This window comes from Alligator mississippiensis, chromosome 1 (assembly GCF_030867095.1).
Source record: "Alligator mississippiensis isolate rAllMis1 chromosome 1, rAllMis1, whole genome shotgun sequence".
In the NCBI taxonomy this organism is placed as follows: domain Eukaryota; kingdom Metazoa; phylum Chordata; order Crocodylia; family Alligatoridae; genus Alligator; species Alligator mississippiensis.
Window position 1 is genome coordinate 486,219,271 of NC_081824.1, and position 23,978 is coordinate 486,243,248.

At 53.5% G+C, this 23,978-nt stretch overlaps 1 protein-coding gene across 1 annotated transcript; it reads left to right on the forward strand.

Annotated features, from left to right (window-relative positions):
* On the forward strand, positions 1 to 22,559 carry LOC106738589 (zinc finger protein 271-like). The gene is made up of 7 exons (XM_059725424.1): positions 1 to 92; positions 1,481 to 2,097; positions 2,196 to 2,319; positions 3,510 to 3,682; positions 4,750 to 4,876; positions 7,347 to 7,463; positions 12,623 to 22,559. The coding sequence occupies exons 2-7, from the start codon at positions 1,735 to 1,737 to the stop codon at positions 15,289 to 15,291; spliced, it is 3,573 nt and encodes a 1,190-aa protein (XP_059581407.1). The 5' UTR covers positions 1 to 92; positions 1,481 to 1,734; the 3' UTR covers positions 15,292 to 22,559.
* The last annotated feature ends 1,419 nt before the right edge of the window (positions 22,560 to 23,978 follow it).

Below are 23,978 nucleotides of genomic sequence, written 5' to 3' on the forward strand. Positions count from 1 at the left end.
CCCCGCCTCTCCCCTCCTCCTGCCCCGCCGAGCCTCGGTGCGGGATCCCGCTGCGCCCGGCCCGGCCCGGCCCGGCCCGGGCAGGCTAAGGGGTAACGGGGGGTGGGGGAGCGGGGACCCGGCAGGGCTGGGGGTGGAACACATCGCACGTATGCGCGGACCCCTGCTCCCCTCCACCCCTCCCCCCTGTCTGGGCTGGGACATGGCCCTTCCCCCCTGTAGGACCTGCCCGACGCTCCGTCGCCCCTGGCCCCCTCCCCCACTACTCCCCTCCCCTTGGGGCCTCCATCCACCGCCCTCCGCCCCCCAACACCTCTCCGCACCCCGCAGGGAGCTGCTCTCCAGCCTTTCCCGCTTCACGGCCGGGTGCTTTTGTGCGGGTGCCCTGGTGCCCCTGCGTCCCGCTCCCACCAGTCCCTTGCACACCTGCACGCTTCCCGCCTGCGCAGGGAAAGCACGGGTTCCCATCCCTCTAGACACTGAATTTGGGACAAACGCTGTCCCGGGTCATGCAGCCCTGGACGGGGATTTGCGGTTCCTATTTGGGCACTGTCCCACCCAATCAGGGAGCAGGGCTGACTCTAACTGCAGGGCGGGGACAGGAGGGAGCAGCCGATGGGCTGGGAAGGGTGGAGAGCTGCGGCTGCCCCATTTCTCCAGCCGGCCCGGTGCCCGCATCCTGCGCTGGGGCAGGAAGGACGGCTCCGACACTGCTCCGAGTGACTCCATGAGGCACCCAACCAGGGAGGCGATGATCCAATTGCCCATGGATCCGGTTACTCCTTAGCCAGAGCAAGCAGGGAGCAAACACCAGCACACAGCGCGCACAACAGCCTTATTCAGCCTGGAGTCAGCTTCCGGCGAGCTCGCAAACAACCAACAAACCGGGGCCCTGCACTGAACAATACTTCTTTCCACATTTCTACAGCTTGGTTCACACTCATTAAAATTCACTCCCCCTTCGCCCCTCCCCCCATTGTTCCACCCATTTCTCCTCCCATCACAAGCTCTGCCCTCATTACCATGGCATTGCCTATGCCTGTCATTCATTTACATGCCTCTCTGCTAAGAGCGCATGCGTAAGGCGACGAATTCAGCTTTTCTCAGTCACTTGCCATGGTTTCTGGTTTCTTGCTGACTTTAGCAGCCTCTCCAAGGTTTTGCTTCTAATTTATCTCCTGACAATAGCTGGTGGGCTGCATCTTGTTCTTCTTACGCAACGGGCTCTGTACTTTACAACACTACGACCTTGTTAGAAAACTGCTTGCCTAATCATTTGCAAGGTTATTTTAATACATCATTCTGCCTTGTGCTCAGCAGCTCTGCTGAGATGCAGAAAAAAGCCTTTATTCAGCTGCAAATCTGGTGCTCTCCAAAATCTGAATATTGTAACCCTTATAGTTGGGAGCATCAGGGCTGGGCAGGCCTTGGTCTGGGTCTCGGATCCATGGTCAGATTTCTGCTGTCTGCTTTCCCACAGGTGCTCCTGGAGACTGGACACTGCCGACAGGCACCGTGCACAAGTGTACAGAGAGCGAGAGCCCAGGCCCCCGGCTGGTGAGATCCCTCCTGGGGAGACGTGGCTGCTGCGCTGGAGCCCGTGGCAGCCGTGGGCCTTCCCTTCCCGGCAGGAGCTGGAGGAGCAGGACCCAGCAGGGGCTGAGGGTGCAGAAGTCCCTCGTGTCGTCCAGACCAGAGCCGGTCCAGCACCAAGAGCTGTGGGGGCAGGACGTGATGCAGGCCATGCAGCCCCCTTGTGAGGCCAAGCTGCCCTCCGCGACCCCACAGCTGGCACCGCGGGATGAGCTCCCCACCCCAGAGCCCTGGCGCCAGCTCTTCCGTGGCCTGTGCTACCGGGAAGCCGAGGGCCCGGGGAAGATTTGCAGCCGCCTGCGGGAGCTGTGCTGGCGCTGGCTGGAGCCCCAGCACCGCAGCAAGGAGCAGATGCTGGAGCTGGTGGTGCTGGAGCAGTTCCTGGCCATCCTGCCCCCGGAGATGCGGAGCTGGGTGTGCAGGTGCCGCGTGGAGACCTGCGCCCAGGCCGTGGCCCTGGCCGAGGGGTTTCAGCTGGGAGAGGTGGAGGACGAGAAGCTCCAGGTGAGAGCATTTGTTTGCTGCCATCTGCACCTCCACGTGTCAGGGGATGTTCCCCCCCAGACCCCAGCTCCCCAGTGACACATGTGTCTCATCCCCAGGTTACTGTGCGTGTGAAGGCCTGTGGTGAGGACAGGCCTCTGGAGGAGGCAGGAGACCAGGAAACCTCAGGGCCCAAGGACGAGATGCCCCATGTTGCCAAACAAGAGCGCCCCCCAAACCCAGGTCCTTACTAACCTTTTTGATGTACAAGCTTAACACGGGCTCCACACCCAGAGTAGCAGTTACCTCCCCACACCCCCAGCCATTATTAGTGTTGGGTGCTGGGTTTAGGCCAGTTGAGTTTGGGGAACAACTAAGTAGAAAACAGGGTGGGAGTGGGGTCGCAGGCTCCAAAAATGCTGCACAGGGGGACAGCGAGCAGAGCAGAGCGGGCAGTAGCCGGTGGCTCTTGAATGAGTCCCAGGAGCCAAGGGCAGGTGAGGTGCAGGATGAAGTCCTGGCATGCATTTAGGAGCCTGAGCGTCTGTCCTGCGGTTGGGGTGAGCAGCTCCAATGCCTGCCCCTGCCCAGGACAGGGCCGCAAGGCTTGTACCTGTGTGGCTGGGGTGGGACAGGGCTCTGGTCCCTGTGGGTGGTCCAGGGCCCAGGATCTTTCTCACTGCGTGCGCCGCTTCTCTCAGAAAGATGCTTTAGGTGACTGGCTCTTGCCATGCTGCAATGGTCACAATCAGTGATCTAATTGCTGTTCTAATGATCAGTGTTGTAATAATATCAGTCAAGAGGTGGCTGGTGCAGGTGATGTGGAAATGAGTCCCCAGTGGCTTCTGGCTGGGCCACGTGCAGTTCACCCAGGCCTCCATCCTGCTGCAGCTCCCCGGGACAGGGGAGACCTGGGAGCTGTCAGCACGTGGAGGGTCCCCAGGCAGCTGCCCCAGACCAGGCCCTTCCCCAGGCGAGGTGAGGAGCGGTGGGTCTCCCCTTTCCAGTGGCAGGAGGCCCCGTCCCCAAGTGCAGAAATCTCTCTGCCAGAACAGTTTGATGGGTCCATGCTCCAGCAGGTCGGTAGCTCCTGTTCTCCAGGTGCCCCTGTGAGTATTTCACACATCCTGGAGTAGACAGAACTTGCATTTACACCCCCTCCCCAACATGTGAACATGTCCCAGCACCAGCATCCCTCCAGATCCTTTCCCAGGGAGCAATGTCACGGTGCTGTGATCACCACCGGGGCTGGGGCAGTTCTAGGGGATCGTCTCCAGCCTCTTGCCAGTGGGACGATGAGTCTCCCTTCTCCCACCTCTTCCACACACTGCAGCCTGCAGCTCCCTTCATCCCAGGCCAGTCCAGGTGATGAGCAGCGCTTTCCCCATGCCACCCCCACAGGGCTCACCTGTGCACTCTCTTCCCACCGGCAGGTGCCGGGACCCTGAGCAGAGCGGATCAGCAGCCTCCCGAGGAAGGGCCTGTAAACCTGGAGCTGCAGAGACCCTCCCCAGGGAGACGGGGACAGAGCAGCTCCCTGACACCTGGGCCGGGCCAGCTGCAGAAGGGGCAGGGCAGGCCGGTGAAGCAGGGGCAGCGCATGGAGGTGAGCAGGGCACCAGGTGGGGGTGGGAGTGGGAGTGCAGCTGAGGCAGAGCCCAGGAGGAGCCAGGGGTGCTGTCAAGAGTTTGGGGAGCAGAGAGACCTGAAGAGTGAGCAGGGGTGCTGGCACGGGAAGGCCTGGTCGGAGTCCAGCCAGCCAGCACCAAGGAGCCCGGGGACAGTGGTCTCTACAGCTGAGCCCCACAAGTCCTCTCCCACCTGGCTAGGACTGGGGAGCTCAGACGGTCTCTGCAGCTGATGCCAGCAGGGTCCCCCCAGCCCATCAGTTTGGCAGGAGTGAGCAGCACTCCTGGCTCCTGATTATCTGTGTTAGTGTGAGGGGAGGCAGAAGCCAGGATGGATTTGCAGCTTACAGATTAACTGAATCAGAGGCGCAGCACAGGTTTTTTCAATTCCACACTCATTTGATTAGTTTGAATTGAAGGATATGCACAGACCAGACTATTAAATAGAGAGAGTCTTCTGAATACCAAGTGCAGGGGGGCAGCATGGTGTGAAGGGGGACAGTGCTGGGAGAGGGGATGTAAGTAAAGACCCCCCCCACACAAAGGGGACACAGCAGCTAATCCAGTTAATCGGAGAAACCTGCACAGTCCCTGTGTGGACCGTACGTAACACAACCCAGTCTGCAGGTGATTTCTGGTTACACAACTCCATGTTCAGGTTTGTGTTGAAGTGTTTGGTCTACGGACAGCTGCTCCGAGGTCAGCACTGGGAAGTCCAGGGAGGTGAAAGTGTACTGCCACAGGCCTTTGTCTCTTCCTGAACCAGATGTCACCAGCAGGGACAGGGGACTATGGGGGGAGTGTGGGGCACCAGCAGGGGTAGGGGGGCTACAAGTTGGGAGCCTTTTTTTTATGAGAGAATTTGCAGTTTTTAAACAGAGAAAACCAGGATCCCTGCGTATCATGTGTCAGCTGAGTAGCATACCCCTGCCTGTCCTGGCTAAGCGTGCAAAGCGCTGTAGTGCAGAGTGAGTGCAGACAGGGCCGTGGGGGCTGGGGACAGCTGGGGCAGGAGACACTGATGCTGTAACGCTTGTCCCTGCAGCTCCAGGAGGTGTTTGAGGACGTGGCAGTGTATTTCACGCGGGAGGAGTGGGAGCTGCTGGAAGAGGAAGACAAGGGGCTTTACCAGGACCAGATGCTGAGGAACTACCAAGCCCTAGTTTCCCTGGGTAAAACTCTGGTTCTTGCTTTGCCCTGGAGCCATGGGAGCTCTGAAGCAGTGTTGTCTTCTCCCTGGTTTTAACAGTCTCATCCTCATGAGCCTTTGACCGGCGGCTTAAATCCCTTTGCTCCATAGTTTCATAGTCGATCGGGTCAGAATGAGCCTTGACAGATCATCACGTCCGATCCCCTGCCATGACAGGAAAGAGCACTGGGGTCAAACGACCCCAGCAAGGTGTTCATCCAGCCTCCTCTTAAAGACCCTCAGGGGAGGAGCTATCAGCACTTCTCTTGGAAGTTGGTTCCAGATCCTATCCGCCCTGACTGTGAAGTATCGCTTCCTGATGTCTAGTCTGAATCTACCCTCTCCCAGCTTGTGACCATTATTACTAGGCACTCCTGGTAGTGCTTGGGGGAACAGGGACTCTCCCAGTGCCTGCTGGTCCCTCTGATTAGTTTGTAAATGGCCACTAGATCCCCCCTCAGCCTTCTCTTGTGGAGCCTGAACAGGTTCAGGTCCTGTAGCCTCTCCTCGTAGGGCCTGCCCTCCTGTGCCCTGGTCATGTGGGTGGCCCTCCTCTGGACCCTCTCCATGCTGTCCACATCCCTCCTGAAGTGCGGTGCCCAGAACTGGACGCAGTACTCCAACTGCGGCCTGACCAGTGTCGCATAGAGGGGGACGATCACTTCCCTGGACCTGCTCATGATGCATCTGTGGATACATGACAAGGTGCAGTTGGCCTTCCTGACCGCATCCCCACACTGTCTCCCTATGTTCATTTTGGCATCAATAATGACTCCCAGATCCTTTTCTGCCTGTGCACTGACAAGAAGGGAGTTCCCCAGCCTGTAGGTCTGCTGATGGTTCTTCCTCCCCAGGTGCAGCACCTTGCACTTGTCAGTGTTGAATCTTCCTGTTCTTATCCACCCACCCCTGTAACCTGTCTAGGTCCAATTGCAGCCTATTCCTCCCTTCTAGCATGCCCACTTCTCGCCACATCTTAGTGTCATCCGCGAATTTGAACAGGGTGCTTTTCACCCACTTGTCCAACTCTATGATGAAGATGTTGAACAGTGCGGGTTCGAGGACCGAGCCCTGGGGGACCCCACTGCCCACATCCCTCCAGGTCTAAAATGACCCATCCACCACCACTCTCTGGGTGCGGCCCTCCAGCCAGTTAGCGACCCATCTGACCGTGTAGGTGTCGATGCAACAGTCACGTAGTTTTTTAATGAAAATGGGGTGAGAGACAGTGTCGAAGGCCTTCCTGAAGTCCAGAAAGACTACGTCTACTGCTACCCCTGCATCTAAGGATGTTGTGACCAGGTCATAGAAGGCCACCAGGTTGGTCGTGACGTGGGAGAAAACTCCCCGGTGTTTGTTGCCTAGCCGCATAGAATCCAGACAACATGGGTAAAGGCTGTTTACTGCAGTTTATTTTCTAGCAAATGACCATAGCCAACAAAGAGGCAAAATGGCCCTGAACAAAGAGCACAAGACCCTTTTATATTTTTCCAAAAAGATAAAGTGACAGTGATACATAGTACTTTTATATAAGGGTGAAAAGGCGGGAAAAACTTGACGCATGCGTGCTTTACTTGGTACTTTTCCAAAAGCAACAGAATTATAATGCTGTGTTAGCAAAATTCCCCAGCAATAAGCTATTTTCAGGGTGTCTGATTATGGTTCCCAAAACCCTTTTGCTGACCTTTTGGTCTAGCTGATTTCAAAACCCCTTTGCAGAAGCTAAGCAGTAGTTAACATTTTGCGGTAGCAAGAGGCACAGTACCAGGCATTTCCTGAGTCGCAACTACTGTCTTGAAATAACATACATTTCCTGAGTGCACGACCCCCGGTGTCTGAACAGAGGTCTCATGCCTGGTACATTTTCTAAATATGCAGCCTAGCTTGTTTCAGGGCAGAAATTTCTTTGCTCACCATAGTCTGACAGGACCTGCCTCTAATTAACCCGTGTTGATTGCCCCTAAGCATAACCTCCCCTGCCGGCCCCTCATGGACAAGTGTCAGGATAATTCTCTCAAAAAGCTTACCCCAGATCGAGGTAAGACTGATGGCCCTATAGTTGCCTGGGTCCTCCTTTCTCCCTTTTTTGAAAATGGGAACCACACCGGCCCTTTTCCAGTCATCTTGCACCATGCCAGAGCACCACGAGCACTTGTAAAAGCCACACCATTTCAATTAAAATGCACCATTTCAATTTAGGTGCCGTAGAATGAAACCCGTGAGGCCTAACCCCACCATGTGTACAAGAACTCCTCCTTTTCAAATTCCTTAATCCCAGCTGCTTCTGTCTTCCCCCTGCTATGCCTTTCCTTTTAGCGTAAATGTCCATCCTCCCTTGTCCTTCAAGTTCTTAGTCTAATCCTTGAGTTCATTGGCTCCATTTCCCACATTTCAGTTGCTTATTCTGCATCCAGTACCAGTGGATAAACTCTCTTTAACCACTGCCCAAACAGGATATCAAGGCACTGCCCCTGACTTGATCTGCCGCATCCAGCGAGGACAGGTGGAGCTCTGGGTCCATGATGATGAGGACCATGGGGCAAACTCAAGGTCGGAGAACCTGCTGCCAGGTGAGTTGTGGCTGTCCCCTCCACCCAACTCCCCTCTCACAAATGCTCCATGCCCAGGGTGAAAGGGAGCCTGGAAACTGCAGACCTGCCCTGTGCTGCCATTTCAGGGTGCTGACCTCAAATAGTTTATGCTGTCATGTGTGCAGACAGGTGTTGTTCCACCCCCTGAAAGTCAAACTGTGGAAACTGTTACCAACAGGATTGTTTTCACCCAAGACCCCCAGTGACATGGGCCTTTGCTGATATAATATCAAGTAAACCTTAAACGTAATTGTTACAAGTTTTGTCCTTGTAATACCACCCGACAAGTCATTTCATTAGACATTACAGCAGCAACCTTTGGTGGTGCCGACTGGGTGTGGGAGATGTTTGTTTCTGGCTTTCCTGCTGTTCAAGTAGAAATTGCACGACTGCCCCCCAACTCCCCATAGTAAGAGCATGCACACAACACTCTCTTCCTTTGTTTGTCCATTACTTTAATAACTTTCTCATGTCAAATTGCCTAATCCTCAAGTTCCTTACCAGCCGAACAGTTTTTCACCAGCAATCATTATAGCTAAGTATTTTAATCTCTTCCAGTATTCAAATGATGGTATTCTTTAATATTTAAGATGGTTTTCTGGATCAGACAAACATCCCATGATCAGGGTTTTTGGGCACCAGACATGTTCTCGGGAATCGTGCCCCTTCTATATAATGGGCAACGCTTTCCTTGTTGTTTCAAATGGATTGCTTGGTGCCACTGGAGCACTACCAGTGCCCCTCTGCCCTGCAAGATGCTGGAGAGATGCTAAGGGTCAAAAGCAAAGGAACAAAGGATGAGAATACAAACAAATGGTCAATCCTCCCTTCTCGATCTTAAGGTGTGACTGATATTTTTGAGGCCCAGGAGGCCATAGTCCAGGGATGTACCATTTTCTGTAGCCACTTTGCAGATATTCCAGAACCGATCCAGAACTTGTGCTTACATTTCCTTGTCTAGCATAATTAACACCACAGCCACTTACAGCAATAGCGGTACAGAAACACAGCCGCACAAGCAAGACCATGACTATGCAGAATGCAGTGAAGCTTGAATCTTCTTTGTACCAAGTGAACTTCTTCATGATTAACTCCTGGTCCACATCCTAGAAAACACAAAGACAAAAACGGGAAGGGCTAAACCCCTTTAAGTTAGTTCGTGTCTTCACTTTTGACACCGCGCCTGGCTTGAACCCTGGTCCTGGCCCTACTGGAGCTCCTTCACAGATACCCCTCTTTGCAGCTTTATAGGCTGCTTTTTTAGCAATCTTTTCTACTTCAAGTGACGGCTGCTGCAAGGTGTACCCTGCCACACACTATCCCTCCTTGCCTTTCACCAGGGGTTTTCTGTTGGGGCAGTCTCCCCCTATCCTTTTCCAAGCCAAGAGTAACCCACAAGGCACTGGGAGCCAAGGTTTTCAGGCGCCCAGTACTCGCCTTTCTCACATGTGGCAACGTGGCATTTTGTAGAGACTGCCCTGCCAGAAGTACCTCCACCACACTAACCAGTCCCAGGAAGGTATAGTTATCAGGCCTTACCCAGGACTAATTTTTAGGCTCTTCTGCCCTGGTTATAGATTCATAGATGTTAGGGTCGGAAGGGACCTCAATAGTTCATCGAGTCCAACCCCCTGCATAAGCACGAAAGAGTGCTGGGTCTAGATGACCCCAGCTAGATACTCATCTAAACTCCTCTTGAAAACCCCCAGGCTAGGGGAGAGCACCACCTCCCTTGGCAGCCCGTTCCAGACCTTGGCCACTCTAACTGTGAAGAAGGTCTTCCTAATGTCCAGTCTAAATCTGCTCTCTGCTGGCTTGTGGCCATTGTTTCTTGTAACCCCCGGGGGCGCCTTGGTGAATAAAACCTCACCAATTCCCTTCTGTGCCCCCGTGTTGAACTTATAAGCAGCCACAAGGTCGCCTCTCAACCTTCTCTTGTGGAGGATGAAGAGGTCCAGGTTCTCTAGTCTCTCCTCGTAGGGCTTGGTCTGCAAGCCCTTAACCATACAAGTTGCCCTTCTCTGGACCCTCTCCAGGTTATCCGCATCCCTCTTGAAGTGCGGTGCCCAGAATTGCACGCGGTACTCCAACTGTGGTCTGACCAGCGCCCGATAGAGGGGGAGTATCATCTCCTTGGATCTATTCGTCATGCATCTGCTGATACACGAAAAAGTGCCATTGGCTTTTCTGATCGCTTCGTCGCACTGCCAACTCATGTTCATCTTGGAGTCCACTAGGACTCCAAGGTCCCTTTCCACTTCCGTGCCACCCAGCAGGTCATTCCCTAGGCTGTAGGTGTGCCAGACATTTTTCCTCCCTAGGTGCAGTACTTTGCATGTCTCCTTGTTGAACTGCATCCTCTTGTTTTCTGCCCACTTGTCCAACCTATCCAGGTCTGCCTGCAGCTGTTCCCTGCCCTCCGGCGTGTCCACTTCTCCCCATAGCTTTGTGTCATCTGCAAACTTGAACAGAGTACATTTCACTCCCTCGTCCAAGTCACTGATGAAGACATTAAAGAGTATCAGTCCAAGGACATAGCCCTGCGGGACCCCACTGCCCACACCCTTCCAGGTCGAGACCGACCCATCCACAATGACTCTCTGGGTGCGACCCTCTAGCCAATTCACCACCCACCGGACTGTGTAGTCATCCTCATCACAGCCTCTTAACTTGTTCACCAGTATGGGGCGGGATACCGTATCGAAGGCCTTCCTGAAGTCCAAGTATACGACATCCACCCCTCCTCCTGTGTCCAGGCATTTCGTAACCTGGCCGTAGAAGGAGACTAGATTGGTCAGGCACGATCTGCCCGCCACAAACCCGTGCTGGTTTCCCCTCAGCATAATTTGTCCTGCTGGGCTCTCACAAAAGTGAGCCTTGATAATTTTTTCAAAGACTTTACCAAGGATGGAGGTGAGACTGACTGGCCTATAGTTGCCCAGGTCCTCCTTCCTCCCCTTTTTGAAAATGGGGACCACGTTAGCCCTTTTCCAGTCCTCCGGGACTTGGCCCGTGCGCCACGAGCGTTCGAATATTCCTGCCAGTGGCTCTGCAATGATGTTGGCCAGTGCCTTCAGCACCCTCAGATGGAGCTCATCCGGGCCTGCCGACTTAAAAGCATCCAGTTCTTCCAAGTGACTCTGCACCATCTCAGGGTCTACGCATGGCAGTCTGGTGCCTTGCTGCTGCCTCTCTACAACCCCATTGAGAGACTTGTCGTGTCCCTCGCTTAGGAACACTGAGGCAAAGAACTCGTTGAGGAGTTCAGTCTTGTCCCCCCCTGTCCGTCACCAATTGTTTCTGCCCATTTAGCAGGGGTCCTATTCCTCCCTTGGTCTTCCTTTTACTCCCTATATATCTAAAAAACAATTTCTTGTTGTCTTTTACTTGGGTTGCCATCCTCAGCTCCAAGGTAGCTTTGGCCCATCTAACTGCCTCCCTACAAGCACGAGCAGAGGAGGTATATTCGGTTTTGGTGATCTCTCCCTGTTTCCATTTTTTATGTGCTCCCCTTTTGGCCCTTAGGCTGCCCTGGATTTCTGTGGTCAGCCAGGGAAGCCTCCTGGCCCCTTTCCCTCTTTTGCCTCGCTTGGGGATCGTCTTGCTTTGTGCCCGAAGGATCATTTCCTTAAGGCACAGCCACCCTTCTTGGGCTCCCATCCCTTCAAAACGCCTACTTTGCAGTGCGTCCTTGACTAATCGCCTGAGTTCATTGAGATCAGCTTTCCTAAAGTCTAGCACTTTCAATCTACTAGTTACCTTACCCACTCGACGTCTTATGGTGAATTCTATTATTAGGTGATCACTGTCCACCAGATGGCTACCGATCTGGAGGTCCCCTACCATGTCATCCCCTGTTGCCAATACCAGATCCAGTATGGCATTCCCCCTAGTGGGACCATGCACCTCCTGTGTCAGGTGGAGGTCCTGTACACAGGTTAGAAACCTTCATGAGCGGTGGGACTTTGCTGTCTGTGACTCCCAGCAGATGTCCGGGTAGTTTAGGTCCCCCATGACTACCACCTCTTTAGCTTTTATGGTCTCTGAGAGTTGCCTCAGGAGCCCCGAATCTCTTTCTTCCCCTTGATGTGGGGGTCTGTAGCAGACCCCTACCACCAAATCCCTTTCTCCTTGCCCCCCATGTAGCCTAACCCACAATCCTTCTACTTCCTCATCCTTGGATTCTGTCTTGATGAGGGTTGATGTATATTGCTCACTGACATAGAGCGCTGACCCCTCCCCCTTTCTTCCCCACCTTGTCCTTTCCGTACAATCTATAGCCCTCAATATATACTGCCCAGTCGTGGGATGAATCCCACCAATCTTCACCCCACTCAGGCAGTCTCTGACTTCTGGGTTTTTTGAGCCCCAGCCATTCTTGTTGTACAAGAGAGTGGCTGGGGTTGTCCCTGGTGTCTTCTGGTTTGGTTGACCTGGAGCGCCGGACATGTGTAATCCTGTGCTCAGGCTGCATGAAGTGTGTCGGTGGAGTGGGTGGTTTTCAGAAAATTTAATGTTGTGGGGGCAAGTGAATCCCCCACTGTTTGTACCACAATCTCTCCTCAAATGCACCCCAAGGCTGTTCACCCTTGTACCAGATGCTGCTTTCAGGACTGCCAGAGATCAAGGGCAAGCATTTCAGATGGGTCACACCAAAGCACTGGGGCTTCTGGAGCGTGTCAGCCCAGTCAGCTGGAGGCTCAGCACCATCTGCCCCTGGACCCACCAGTGCTATGGGGTACAGCAGCCCTTTGAGAGCCTCATTTTTCCTTTGAGCAGATCCTCCTGGTCTCATCCTCAGCCTCTAAAAACATGAACCTATTCAGGTGCAGTCCAAGTGCACATATCCTATGTGTTTGTTGGAGCAGGGCCTGAGGTGATAGGGCTGAGAGCTGGGCCAGAAACATTGAGAGTGTGCCTCTTAACTAAACCTAGTAGGGAAGATGAGACTGGCACAGGGACCTGGCACTGCCTCACCCCCAGCACTTGGACCTTTGGCCAAAAGACCTAGTTTTCTTGAGGAAACACAAGTGCCAAGTCCTGTCCTGTTCCGAGGCCCATCCTAGCAGAAGGAATAGCACTGCTTGCCCATTGGCAGCAGGGCAGGGACTAATCTGGTGTTTCTTCCTCCCATGCAGGACATGCCTGGTTGCCAAGCAGAAGTGAGGAGCAGGCTCCTGAGGAAGGGCCTGGAAAGCTGGAGCCACCATGGGCTTCCCTGGGGAGTATGGGTGAGGTGGATTCCAAGAGCCCAGCGACAGACCAATGGCACAAGGGTCAGGGGATGCCCCAAAAGCAGGAGAATGTAGCAGTGAACACGCTCCCATCTCTAGTTGGGCATTGGATTGAAGAAGGGAAAGAAGCCAGTAAAAGTCCAAGGTGCAGGGATGAATATGTCATCCTGAGACAGCTGAAGAGGCAGAAAGCAAAGATCAACTGGAGAGAGACACTGCATGCAAACAAAGGCAGTGTGGGAGCCCTCAGAGGGAAGCAGGAGCTCACTTCCAAGGCCAGGGGGAGAGGCCACTCCTGCCCTCAGTGCAGGAAAAGTTTTAGCTGCCCCTCACTCCTGGCTCTGCACAAGATAAGGCACGCTGGGGAGAAGGCCCATGTGCATGCCACATGTGGGAAGAGCTTCACCTGCCTCTCAACCCTGGCTGCTCACCGCCAGATCCATTCTGGACAGCTCCCCCACCTCTTCACCAAAAGGGGGAAGAGCTTTGTGCGCAGCTTGGAGCTGCTCAAAACCCAGGATGTGCACAGGAAGAAGCGTCAGTACTGCTGCGTCACATGTGGTAAGACCTTCACCCATTTCTTCTCCCTGGTTCAGCACCGGCGTATGCACTTGGGGAGGAAGTTGCACCACTGCAATGAGTGTAGGAAGAACTTCATCAGCTGGCAAGGCCTGTCCCAGCACCGGTGTGTGCAGAGGAGGCAGCAGCCACACTGCTGCACGAAGCATGGGAAGAGCTTCAGGCAGCCCTCCAGCCTGGCCAGGCACAGGTGCATGCAGACACGGGAGAAGCGTCATCGTTGCTCTGTGTGTGGGAAGAGCTTCATCTCCTCTTCCAAGCTGGCCCAACATCAGGTTATCCACACAGGGAAGAAGCAACATCAGTGCTCTGCATGTGGGAAGAGCTTCACCTGCTCCTCCACCTTGGCCCGTCACCAGCGCATCCACACAGGGGAGAAGCCATATCAGTGCTCTGTGTGTGGGAAGAGCTTCACCCAATCCTCCCACTTGGCCCAGCACCAGCGCATCCACACAGGGGAGAAGCCATATCATTGCTCTGAGTGTGGGAAGAGCTTCACTTATTCCTCCTCCTTGGCCAAGCACAAGCTCATTCATATGGGGGAGAAGCCATATCAGTGCTCTGAGTGTGGGAAGAGCTTCAGTTATTCCCCCGAGCTGGCCCGGCACCAGCGTATCCACACAGGGGAGAAGCCATATCAGTGCAATGAGTGTGGGAAGAGCTTCAGTTCTTCCTCCCACCTGGCCAGCCACCAGCGCATCCACAGAGGGGAGAAGCCATATCAGTGCTCTGAGTGTGGGAAGAACTTCAGTGATTCCTCCTCCCTGGCCAAGCACAGGCACATTCACATGGCAGAGAAAATATATCAGTGCTCTGAGTGTGGGAAGAGCTTCACTTATTCCTCCTCCCTGGCCAAGCACAAGCATATTCACATGGCAGAGAAAACATATCAGTGCTCTGAGTGTGGGAAGAGCTTCACTTATTCTTCCTCCTTGGCCAAGCACAAGCGCATTCACTTGGCAGATAAGCCATATCAGTGCTCTGAGTGTGGGAAGAGCTTCAGTTATTCCTCCGACCTGACCCGGCATCAGCTTGTCCACACGGGGGAGAAGCCATATCAGTGCTCTGAGTGTGGGAAAAGCTTCAAACAATACACCAGCCTGGCCCTGCACCAGCATGTCCACACAGGGGAGAAGCCATATCAGTGCTCCAAGTGTGGGAAGAGCTTCAGTTCTTCCTCTCACCTGGCCCAGCACCAGCGCGTCCACACAGGTGAGAAGCCATATCAGTGCTCTGAGTGTGGGAAGAGCTTCCGTTATTCCTCCCACCTGGCCAGCCACCAGCGCGTCCACACAGGGGAGAAGCCATATCAGTGCTCTGAGTGTGGGAAGAGCTTCCGTTATTCCTCCCACCTGGCCAGCCACCAGCGCGTCCACACAGGAGAGAAGCCATATCAGTGCTCTAAGTGTGGGAAGAGCTTCAGTTATTGCTCCTCCCTGGCCAACCACCAGCGCATTCACACAGGAGAGAAGCCATATCAGTGCTCTGAGTGTGGGAAGAGCTTCAGTTATTGCTCCTCCCTGGCCAACCACCAGCGCATTCACACGGGAGAGAAGCCATATCAGTGCTCTGAGTGTGGGAAGAGCTTCCGTTATTCCCCTTACCTGGCCAAGCACAAGCTGATTCACACAGGAGAGAAAATATATCATTGCTTTGAGTGTGGGAAGAGCTTCCCTTATTCCTCTTCCCTGGCCAAGCACAAGCACATGCACATGGGAAATAAGCCATATCAGTGCACTGAGTGTGGGAAGAGCTTCAGTTATTCCTCCAAGCTGGCCCGGCACCAGCGCGTCCACACGGGGGAGAAGCCATATCAGTGCTCTGCGTGTGGGAAGAGTTTCAGCGTCCTCTCCAGCCTAGTCCGGCACCAGCGCATTCACACAGGGGAAAAGGCATATCAGTGCTTTCTGTGTGGGAAGCAGTTTAACCAGTCCTCCCACCTGGCCCAGCACCAGCATGTCCACACAGGAGAGAAGCCATATCAATCCTCATAGTGTGGGAAGAGTTTCAGCATCCTCTCCAGCCTGGCCCAGCACCAGCGCGTGCAAACGGGGGAGAAGCACATCAGTGCTCTTAGTGTAGGCAGAGCTTCACCTACTCCTGCAGCCTGTGCTGAACACCAGTGCATCTACACAGGGGAGAAGCTACATCGGTGCTCTGAGTATTGGAAAAGCTTCACCCATCTCTCCCACCTGTATTGGAATCAGCATATCCACAGCCAGAAGCATCCCTAATTCTGCCAGCAGTGCATGAAGGCCTTGGAGATGTCTGCCTGCTCAGTACCCACCAGTGGTGCATTGAGACAAGCACCTTCATGCAGGTGGCCTGCAGAAAGAGTTCCCCCAGGCTCTGTCCCTTGTAGGGTGCAGTAGAAGTCCAGATCCCAGATGCTGACCCCCATGTATGTTTTTGGGGGGCAGAGGGCTAAGAGGAAACACCTGAGGCAGAAGTCAGCTCCAGTGTGGGGGGAGGAGATGAGGAGGAGATGATCTTTGCATCAGCCTTGGAGCCTGTGCATTCCCCATCATTCTCTAATAGTATTCCCAGGGGAAGAAGTGTCTTCACGCTAGGGTGCCCTCTCCCAGATGGCTGACTTCAGATGATACTAGGGGACATCCTTGGCTGCCTCCCAGTTTTCTCCTTCCTGGTCAAGGGGTTTTGGTATATGAGCCCCTGATTTGCAGGGAGGAGTGCATTTATGGCTGGGGAAGCATTCCCTACCCTCTTCCCTGACATCGCCTTTCCTCACCACCACATCACCCCTCTTCCAGACCTGCCTGTGCCCAGTGGGGTCTGTAAGGAGCTGCTTCTACCACCTCTGGTGCCTTATTGGCCTGTTCTGCTTTTCAGCCTCTGCAGAACGGTGCACCATGGGGGGCATACTGCTCCCCTGCCCTCCTCCCCTTTGTTGTATTCTCTCTCATGCATTCCCTGCTACTAAAGGATCACAACTGGACACACCACCCCTGTGGTTGATCTCTGTTCCCTCTTCCAAGCTGTTCAATGGGAATTGACCCAGGCCCACAACCCTTTCCATGGCAAATCTCTCTGCTTTCCAGCCCCTTCCTTTTCTTAATTATTCACCACAATGCAGAGGTTGTTGCTAACACTTGGGAGCAGGAGGTGGTCTGATCTACCCACCCCACTGCTGCCTAAATGGTTTCTCTCACACACTTTTGCCCTCTTCCCACAGCAGGACCCAGAGCTGGGTAAGACAGCATCACAGAGTGAGCACCCCTGGGTGAGCAACTGGCACCTGGCTGAACTGGTGCCCCAAGACACCTGGGGGTCAGACTCAATGATCTATTGAGGTCCCTTCTGACCCTAACATCATCTATGAATTATCTATGAAGATAGCCCCGTCAGCCCTGTTCCTGCCCTCACCCACCACAGCCACCCTTCTGCACCATGGACATGATGGGGGAAGTAGGGGGCAGTCCAGCTGGCATGGTGCCAGCTCCAGGGGGGTGTCTACCCTCTTGGGAGAGCAGGTTCTACACACTACTGCCAGCACCTCTGCCAACATCCCTGCAACATGCAGTGCTGGGGTATTAGGGTCAGGACAGGTGGTGTGTGCTGGGCCTGGGGTGGGGCATTGGGCACAGGCTGTCCAACCAAGCATGGGGGAATCAGGCTGAGTTTCTCCCCTCTAGGGGTTGGTGGGTTGCAGGAGCAGCCCCTGCAGAGTCAGGGGCAGAGCTGGAGGTGCCATTACTGTCCATGCCCTGCAGGGCGGGGGGTACTGAATGCTGGTGTGTGTCCCATATGGGATCTGTGTTCACTTGGGGCAGGTGTGAAGGGAGGCAGGGTAGGTAGGTGTGACACTGGTGAACAAGTTAAGAGGCTGTGACTTGGATGACTACACAGTCCATTGGGTGGTGAATTGGATAGAGGGTCGCACCCAGAGAGTCATGGTGGATGGGTCGGTTTCAACCTGGAAGGGTGTGGGCAGTGGGGTCCCGCAGGGCTCGGTCCTTGGACTGATACTCTTCAATGTCTTCATCAGCGACTTGGACGAGGGAGTGAAGTGTACTCTGTCCAAGTTTGCAGATGACACAAAGCTGTGGGGAGAAGTGGACATGCTGGAGGGCAGGAAACAGCTACAAGCAGACCTGGACAGGTTGGACAAGTGAGCAGAAAACAACAGAATGCAGTTCAACAAGGAGAAATGCAAAGTGCTGCACCTAGGGAGGAAAAATGTCCGGCACACCTACAGCCTAGGGAATGACCTGCTGGGTGGCACGGAAGTGGAAAGGGACCTTGGAGTCCTAGTGGACTCCAAGATGAACATGAGTTGGCAGTGCGACGAAGCGATCAGAAAAGCCAACGGCACTTTTTCGTGTATCAGCAGATGCATGACGAATAGATCCAAGGAGATGATGCTCCCCCTCTATCGGGCGCTGGTCAGACCACAGTTGGAGTACTGCATGCAATTCTGGGCACCGCACTTCAAGAGGGATGCGGATAACCTGGAGAGAGTCCAGAGAAGGGCCACTCGTATGGTTAAGGGCTTGCAGACCAAGCCCTACGAGGAGAGGCTAGGGAACCTGGACCTCTTCATCCTCCACAAGAGAAGGTTGAGAGGCGACCTTGTGGCTGCCTATAAGTTCATCACGGGGGCACAGAAGGAAATTGGTGAGGTTTTATTCACCAAGGCGCCCCCGGGGGTTACAAGAAATAATGGCCACAAGCTAGCAGAGAGCAGATTTAGACTGGACATTAGGAAGAACTTCTTCACAGTTCGAGTGGCCAAGGTCTGGAACAGGCTCCCAAGGGAGGTGGTGCTCTCCCCTACCCTGGGGGTCTTCAAGAGGAGGTTAGATAGGCATCTAGCTGGGGTCATCTAGACCCAGCACTCTTTCCTGCCTACGCAGGTGGTCAAACTCGATCTATTGAGGTCCCTTCCGACCCTAACATCTATGAATCTATACTTCATTACTGTGCAGGTGGCATCATCATTGTTGGGCACAACTCCACCTGGGTATGTATGAGGTACACCTACAGGGGGTTCCACACTTACCTGGGGCAAGTGTGATAGGGGCTGTATCAGGGCATAGGGTACTATACCGCCATTGTGCAAGATGGGGTGCTCTGGTGGTGACTGCTTACCTGAGCAGGTGTGGGGTGGGCTGTCATGAGGTGGGGGGATGGGTGGACCCCCATCTCTTCCTCTCTGTCCTTCTACTTGCACTCCCCAAACCAGTGCCCAAAAATGCCCAAGCCCGACTGGTGACCCCACTCCCTGCAACCCCATAGGGATCTCCAGGGGAGCTCGGCTCCATCCCAGGGATTCCTCCTGAGCACCAGGATGGATCTGACCCCCTGGTCAGACCAGTACAGGCTGGGGAGCTTTGCCTGCCTTTATAGTGTGATCCCCGCCTGTGCCTGGGATTCCTGGGGTGTGGATTAATAACCTGTCACAGCAGCAGGAGGATGAACACCGTGGCCCTGCTGCTTTTCCTGGGGCAGGACCAGGTGCGATGTCTGCTCCTGTGTCAGGCTTGTGGCAGTTTGGCTAAAAAGTGCGATGATGGGTGTGTCTGGGCTGGTTTGGACAGGGTTGATGCTGAGTCAGGCAGTGGCTGGACTGCAGGCCCCCTCAACCATTCTCTTCCAGGATTTCCATGATGAGAACGTCCCCTAGAGCTGTGGCTGCCAACCTTTTTAGACTGCAGACTGGCATACCGTGACCAAAAGCAGAACCTTTCATAGATGTAATTGAATAGACATTAAGCCTGGAAGGGACCTCGTAAGGCCATTCCTTACCTCATTAGCCCTCACATTTTCCATTGATTTCTTCACAGTGGCTGGCCATGGAGCTGGTGCTCTCATTGAACTCTCTGCAATCACTCCCAGGTCTCTTTCCTGTGTGGTAACAGTTCACGTGGAGCCCATTGTGGTGTCAGTCCCATGTATACAATTCACATTCAAATGTGTACCTGGCCCATTCCACTCAGATCATGACCCCATGGTCAATAGAGTTAATATATTATTTACTCTTTATTATTATATACACCTTTTAAAGTGGGGGGGTGGACATGATGAGACTTCTCATTCAGCTTCAGCACTCTCAAGTTGTAGGGTCCTAGAAAAAGCCTTCATCTCTCTGAACTTTTCCTTCTCATGCTTTCACAATCCATCTCTCACCACACAGCCACCAGGTCACAGCTCTGTGCTTCATACATCAGCAAGGGTCCCTACTGTTGGACCATGCTGTGCATGTATCTGAAGAAAGGTGCAGGGTTTTGTTTTGTGCCATTACAATTTTAATACTGCCCCAGCCAGGAAACCTTCTTCTCATCTTGCTTGGGAACAGAGAGCAAAGCTCCCATTCTTGGCTACAAATGTCCAACTCGGGATCCTTAAAATTCTGGTTTATTAGGTGGATTGAAACACTGTAATGAGTTAAATCATAAACCTTGGGGCTGGTCCCCGCCCCCCCCCCCCCCCCACACACACATGCACACACATACACACACACAGTAGCAAGCTACAAGAGTCAGGTATACCTATCCTACAAGTGCTGTAGTCTGTCATTGAGGCTTCTTTCAACTTGGTGATATCCTCCAGAAGGAGGTCGCCAGCTGGTCCTTCTGGCTGGACAGGTCTGGTCGAGTTGGAGATCAAGAGGGCACCACTGAGGGTCACTTTTCAGTGCCTTTTATCTGTCCTTGGCAGAATTTGGTGACTCCCCAGTTTTCGGGTTTGCCCAATCCAGGGGTTGTTGACCCTCGTGGGCCTTCCCCTCCCCTCGGTGGCTACTGGATGGCATCTGTCAGCCCCAGGGGTCGTCCGCATGTACGTGCAGGTTTGGGAGTCCGTTGATGAATTTTGAATAGGGCTCTGGGAGTGGTGGATCTGGGAGTGAAATGTACTCTGTCCAAGTTTGCAGATGACACAAAGCTATGGGGAGAAGTGGACACGCCAGAGGGCAGGGAACAGCTGCAGGCAGACCTGGATAGGTTGGACAAGTGGGCAGAAAACAACAGGATGCAGTTCAACAAGGAGAAATGCAAAGTGCTGCACCTAGGGAGGAAAAATGTCCAGCACACCTACAGCCTAGGGAATGACCTGCTGGGTGGCACAGAGGTGGAAAGGGATCTTGGAGTCCTAGTGGACTCCAAGATGAACATGAGCTGGCAGTGTGACGAAGCCATCAGAAAAGCCAATGGCACTTTATCGTGCATCAGCAGATGCATGACGAATAGGTCCAGGGAGGTGATACTTCCCCTCTATAGGGCGCTGGTCAGACCGCAGTTGGAGTACTGCATGCAATTCTGGGCACCACACTTCAAGAAGGATGCGGATAACCTGGAGAGGGTCCAGAGAAGGGCAACTTGTATGGTCAAGGGCCTGGAGACCAAGCCCTACGAGGAGAGACTAGAGAAACTGGACCTTTTCAGCCTCCGCAAGAGAAGGTTGAGAGGCGACCTTGTGGCTGCCTTTAAGTTCATCACGGGGGCACAGAAGGGAATTGGTGAGTATTTATTCACCAAGGCGCCCCCGGGGGTTACAAGAAACAATGGCCACAAGCTAGCAGAGAGCAGATTTAGATTGGACATTAGGAAGAACTTCTTCACAGTTCGAGTGGCCAAGGTCTGGAACCTCCCAAGGGAGGTGGTGCTCTCCCCTACCCTGGGGGTCTTCAAGAGGAGGTTAGATGAGTATCTAGCTGGGGGTCATCTAGACCCAGCACTCTTTCCTGCTTATGCAGTGGGTTGGACTCGATCTACTGAGGTCCCTTCCGACCCTAACATCTATGAATCTTTGAATCTATGAAATGCAGGCAAGAGGAAAAGGGGGCTTTCTGCTACACCACAACATTTGATTCCCAAGCCATGCTGAATTCTGCAGATCTTAGCAAGAGGATACCTAGGAATTTAGACCTCATTAGGTCCCTGCTTTCAGCTATCTTGAGTGTAAGTGAGGAGATCATCGCAAAAAAGGCAGCCTAATGGCAGCCTAATGCCTTTGGTGTTTGCAAACTGTACCATCAAAAAGGGAGCAAATCTACTACCTTGGTGTGACCAAAATAGGTCTGGATCCCAGGATCTCTTGCCTAAAAGCACTACAAAAAACCGAAATCCAGGTCTTGGACCCTCTCCCCACCACCTTTCTGAGGCACCCACTGGGTGGGCTATTGTGAGAGTGGACAACTGTTTGGCTATCTCCATTCTCCTCCTTCACTTACATACCTCCTCCATGAACATAGGGCAGGGAGTCAAGGGAGTCTGCACCTTGCCATTAAGAACTTAGACAGGTCCAGCCCTAGCAGCAGACAGGGGCTGAAATCTTCCAAAAGTGGAGGTTTGACACTAGAGGGAAATCAGGGAGCCTTCAAGTGTTTCTGGTGAACACTGCAAAACCTGGAGTTTCCCGAATGGTGATTCTGAACTGCAGGGCCCGTGGGCTGCATGCATCAAGGCAAAGGTGGTGTGACGGGCTAGGTGGTAGTGACTTAGCCCAGGGGGTTTGAAAGGATAAAAGATGATTGGAGGACTTGGGATTCCCTTTCCTCACCAACCCGTTAATGATTTGGCCCAGAGGTTTTGAAGGGGTAAAAGATGATTGAAGACTTGGGATTGCCTTTCCTCACCAATCAGACCCCAGAGACTCACCCTCCACGTCCCCTGATTGGCCCTTTGGTTCACCTGGATGGGATAAAATGGCTAGCATGGGTGACTCAAGGGACCACAAGGAAAAAGTCTCAAATAGCTGGCAAGAGCTGGGCCAGTGGGGTGGGAGCAGTTGCCCCAGAAGCACCTGAAGGATTGGGACCTGCAGGCGGCAGTTTGATCCTCAGCAGTGCAGCAAGGGGCCAGCAGGAGAGGCTCCCCACTGGGCTCCAGAATCCCCTATGAGAGGCTGTGGCTAGCAGGAGAGGTTCCCTGACTCCAGCAAGGATCTGAGCAGTGACCTGAAACGTTCCCAGCTCTGCTTCCATCTCCTCCAGCAAGAGGCCAGGAAACTAAACATGAGGCCAGGACTCCAGGAAGGCCAAAACCCCTTGCAGCTTGGAACAGTGCTAGCTCTGGTGGCTGCCTGCTGAAGCTTCTGCCTACCTATGGGAGATCTGAGTTCAAGTCCTAGTTTGGGTCATTTGGTGTGAGTGAAGTAACAAGGAGAAATTCTTGTTGCAGTGGAAAGGGGTCATTGTGCTTTCTTCCCTTCCAGGTACCTAGGCCCTATACTCCTTCTTATTTGACATTTTGTATTTTGTGCCTTTTATATTAAACCAACCAGTATGGTTTGTTCTGCTGTTTGTGTTTTGTACTTTGTTAACCCTGTCTTTTGTCAACTGGATGAATATGTGTATGATTGTACGTGTCTAACCTTTGTTGAATCCTGCCCCTTGCTGCATTGTAGTGTCCCCTATACCCCTGGGTTTATACTGCTTATGTCCCCAGTATTGTTCTCTCATTAAAAGGTATATGGTTAAGTCCCCAGTGGTGGTCTGGCTCTGCTCTATAGGGGGAGGAGAGTCCCTACACCTCCCACAGTGCTAGTGCACCTGCTTTGATCCCTTCAATTGGAGAGGGGGTACCTCTTGGAGTACCACCCAGGTTACATTTTGGGGGCTCATCCAGAATCCCCACATAGCGGGAGCTAGAATATTATTCAAGCACTGTGTACCTCTGTAGAGAGAGAGAGAGCCACCCAGAGACATGTCCAATGCTGACCTGTCTGCCGTACCCTCCAGGAGCGGTGGGAGGGTGCAGGGGGAAGTGGGGCAACCTGCTGGTACTGAGGCTACTCCGGAATGGGTGAGGGTTTTCCAGCAGATTATGCAGGAGGTGATGCATTCCTCCAGTGACCAGGCGGCCTATAAGAGTCTCCGGAGTTTCTCAAGAACCCTTCCAATCCCTGCAGGGGTGGAAGGATTCAATTCTTGGCTCTCACATGTTCAAGAAACGTTACTGACTTGGCAAATACGTGATGAGAATAAGCGATGCCATCTGCTGGAAGTCCTGAGGGAGCCTGCCTTTGGGGTTGTGAGGACTGCCAAACTCCAGAAACCTACTATCACCACCCAGCAATGCGTGTGGGTCCTTCAGGATGCTCTTGGCCAACCTGCAGGGAGTTGGAGTGTGTACTATAAATTGCTAGGAACTTTCCAACACAAAAGTGAGACTCTTTCAGCATATGTCCTGCACTTAGAGCTAGTGTTACAATGCTTGGTGACCAAAGGAACTGTTAGTGTTACCAGTGCCAATCAGATACGGATCCGGCAATTCATTTTGGGGCACAGTATAGCTCGGACTTACTCCGGAACCTCCACTTAGCGGGGAGCAGGAGCAGCCCACCTGACTTCAGTCACCTCCTCTGAGAGATTTGTGAAGAGGAAGAGATATCCAGACTCAGAGAGACTATGTGGATCCCAGAGGATGTTTCCCCCCAGAGAGGACTGCTGGGTCAGGTGCCAACAGTGGCTCCCCAAGAAGACACCTTGTTGGGAGTGGAGAAGGAGCCTGTGGCTCCAGCACTAGCAGCTGCTGTGGCCAGAACCCCCGCAGGGGTCAGTCCTTGCCCTATCCTCATGCCTCGGAAAGACCTCGGCCCCATACCCGCTCTAGGGCTCCAGGGTTCTGCTATAGATGTGGGGAGCCAGGGCACATGGCTCAGGAGTGCACCCAGCCTGAGAACCCTGAATTGGTATTTGAAAGGTTAAAAGGTCAGTGGG

What these genes read in the sequence shown, in the direction of transcription:
- LOC106738589 (XM_059725424.1), top strand. Translation starts at nt 1,735, where the DNA reads ATGCAGGCCATGCAGCCCCCTTGTGAGGCCAAGCTGCCCTCCGCGACC. An exon ending in AGCAGGGGCAGCGCATGGAG is followed by an intron (nt 3,683 to 4,749) that starts GTGAGCAGGGCA and finishes TTGTCCCTGCAG; the next exon opens with CTCCAGGAGGTGTTTGAGGA. An exon ending in CCAAGCCCTAGTTTCCCTGG is followed by an intron (nt 4,877 to 7,346) that starts GTAAAACTCTGG and finishes CTGCCCAAACAG; the next exon opens with GATATCAAGGCACTGCCCCT.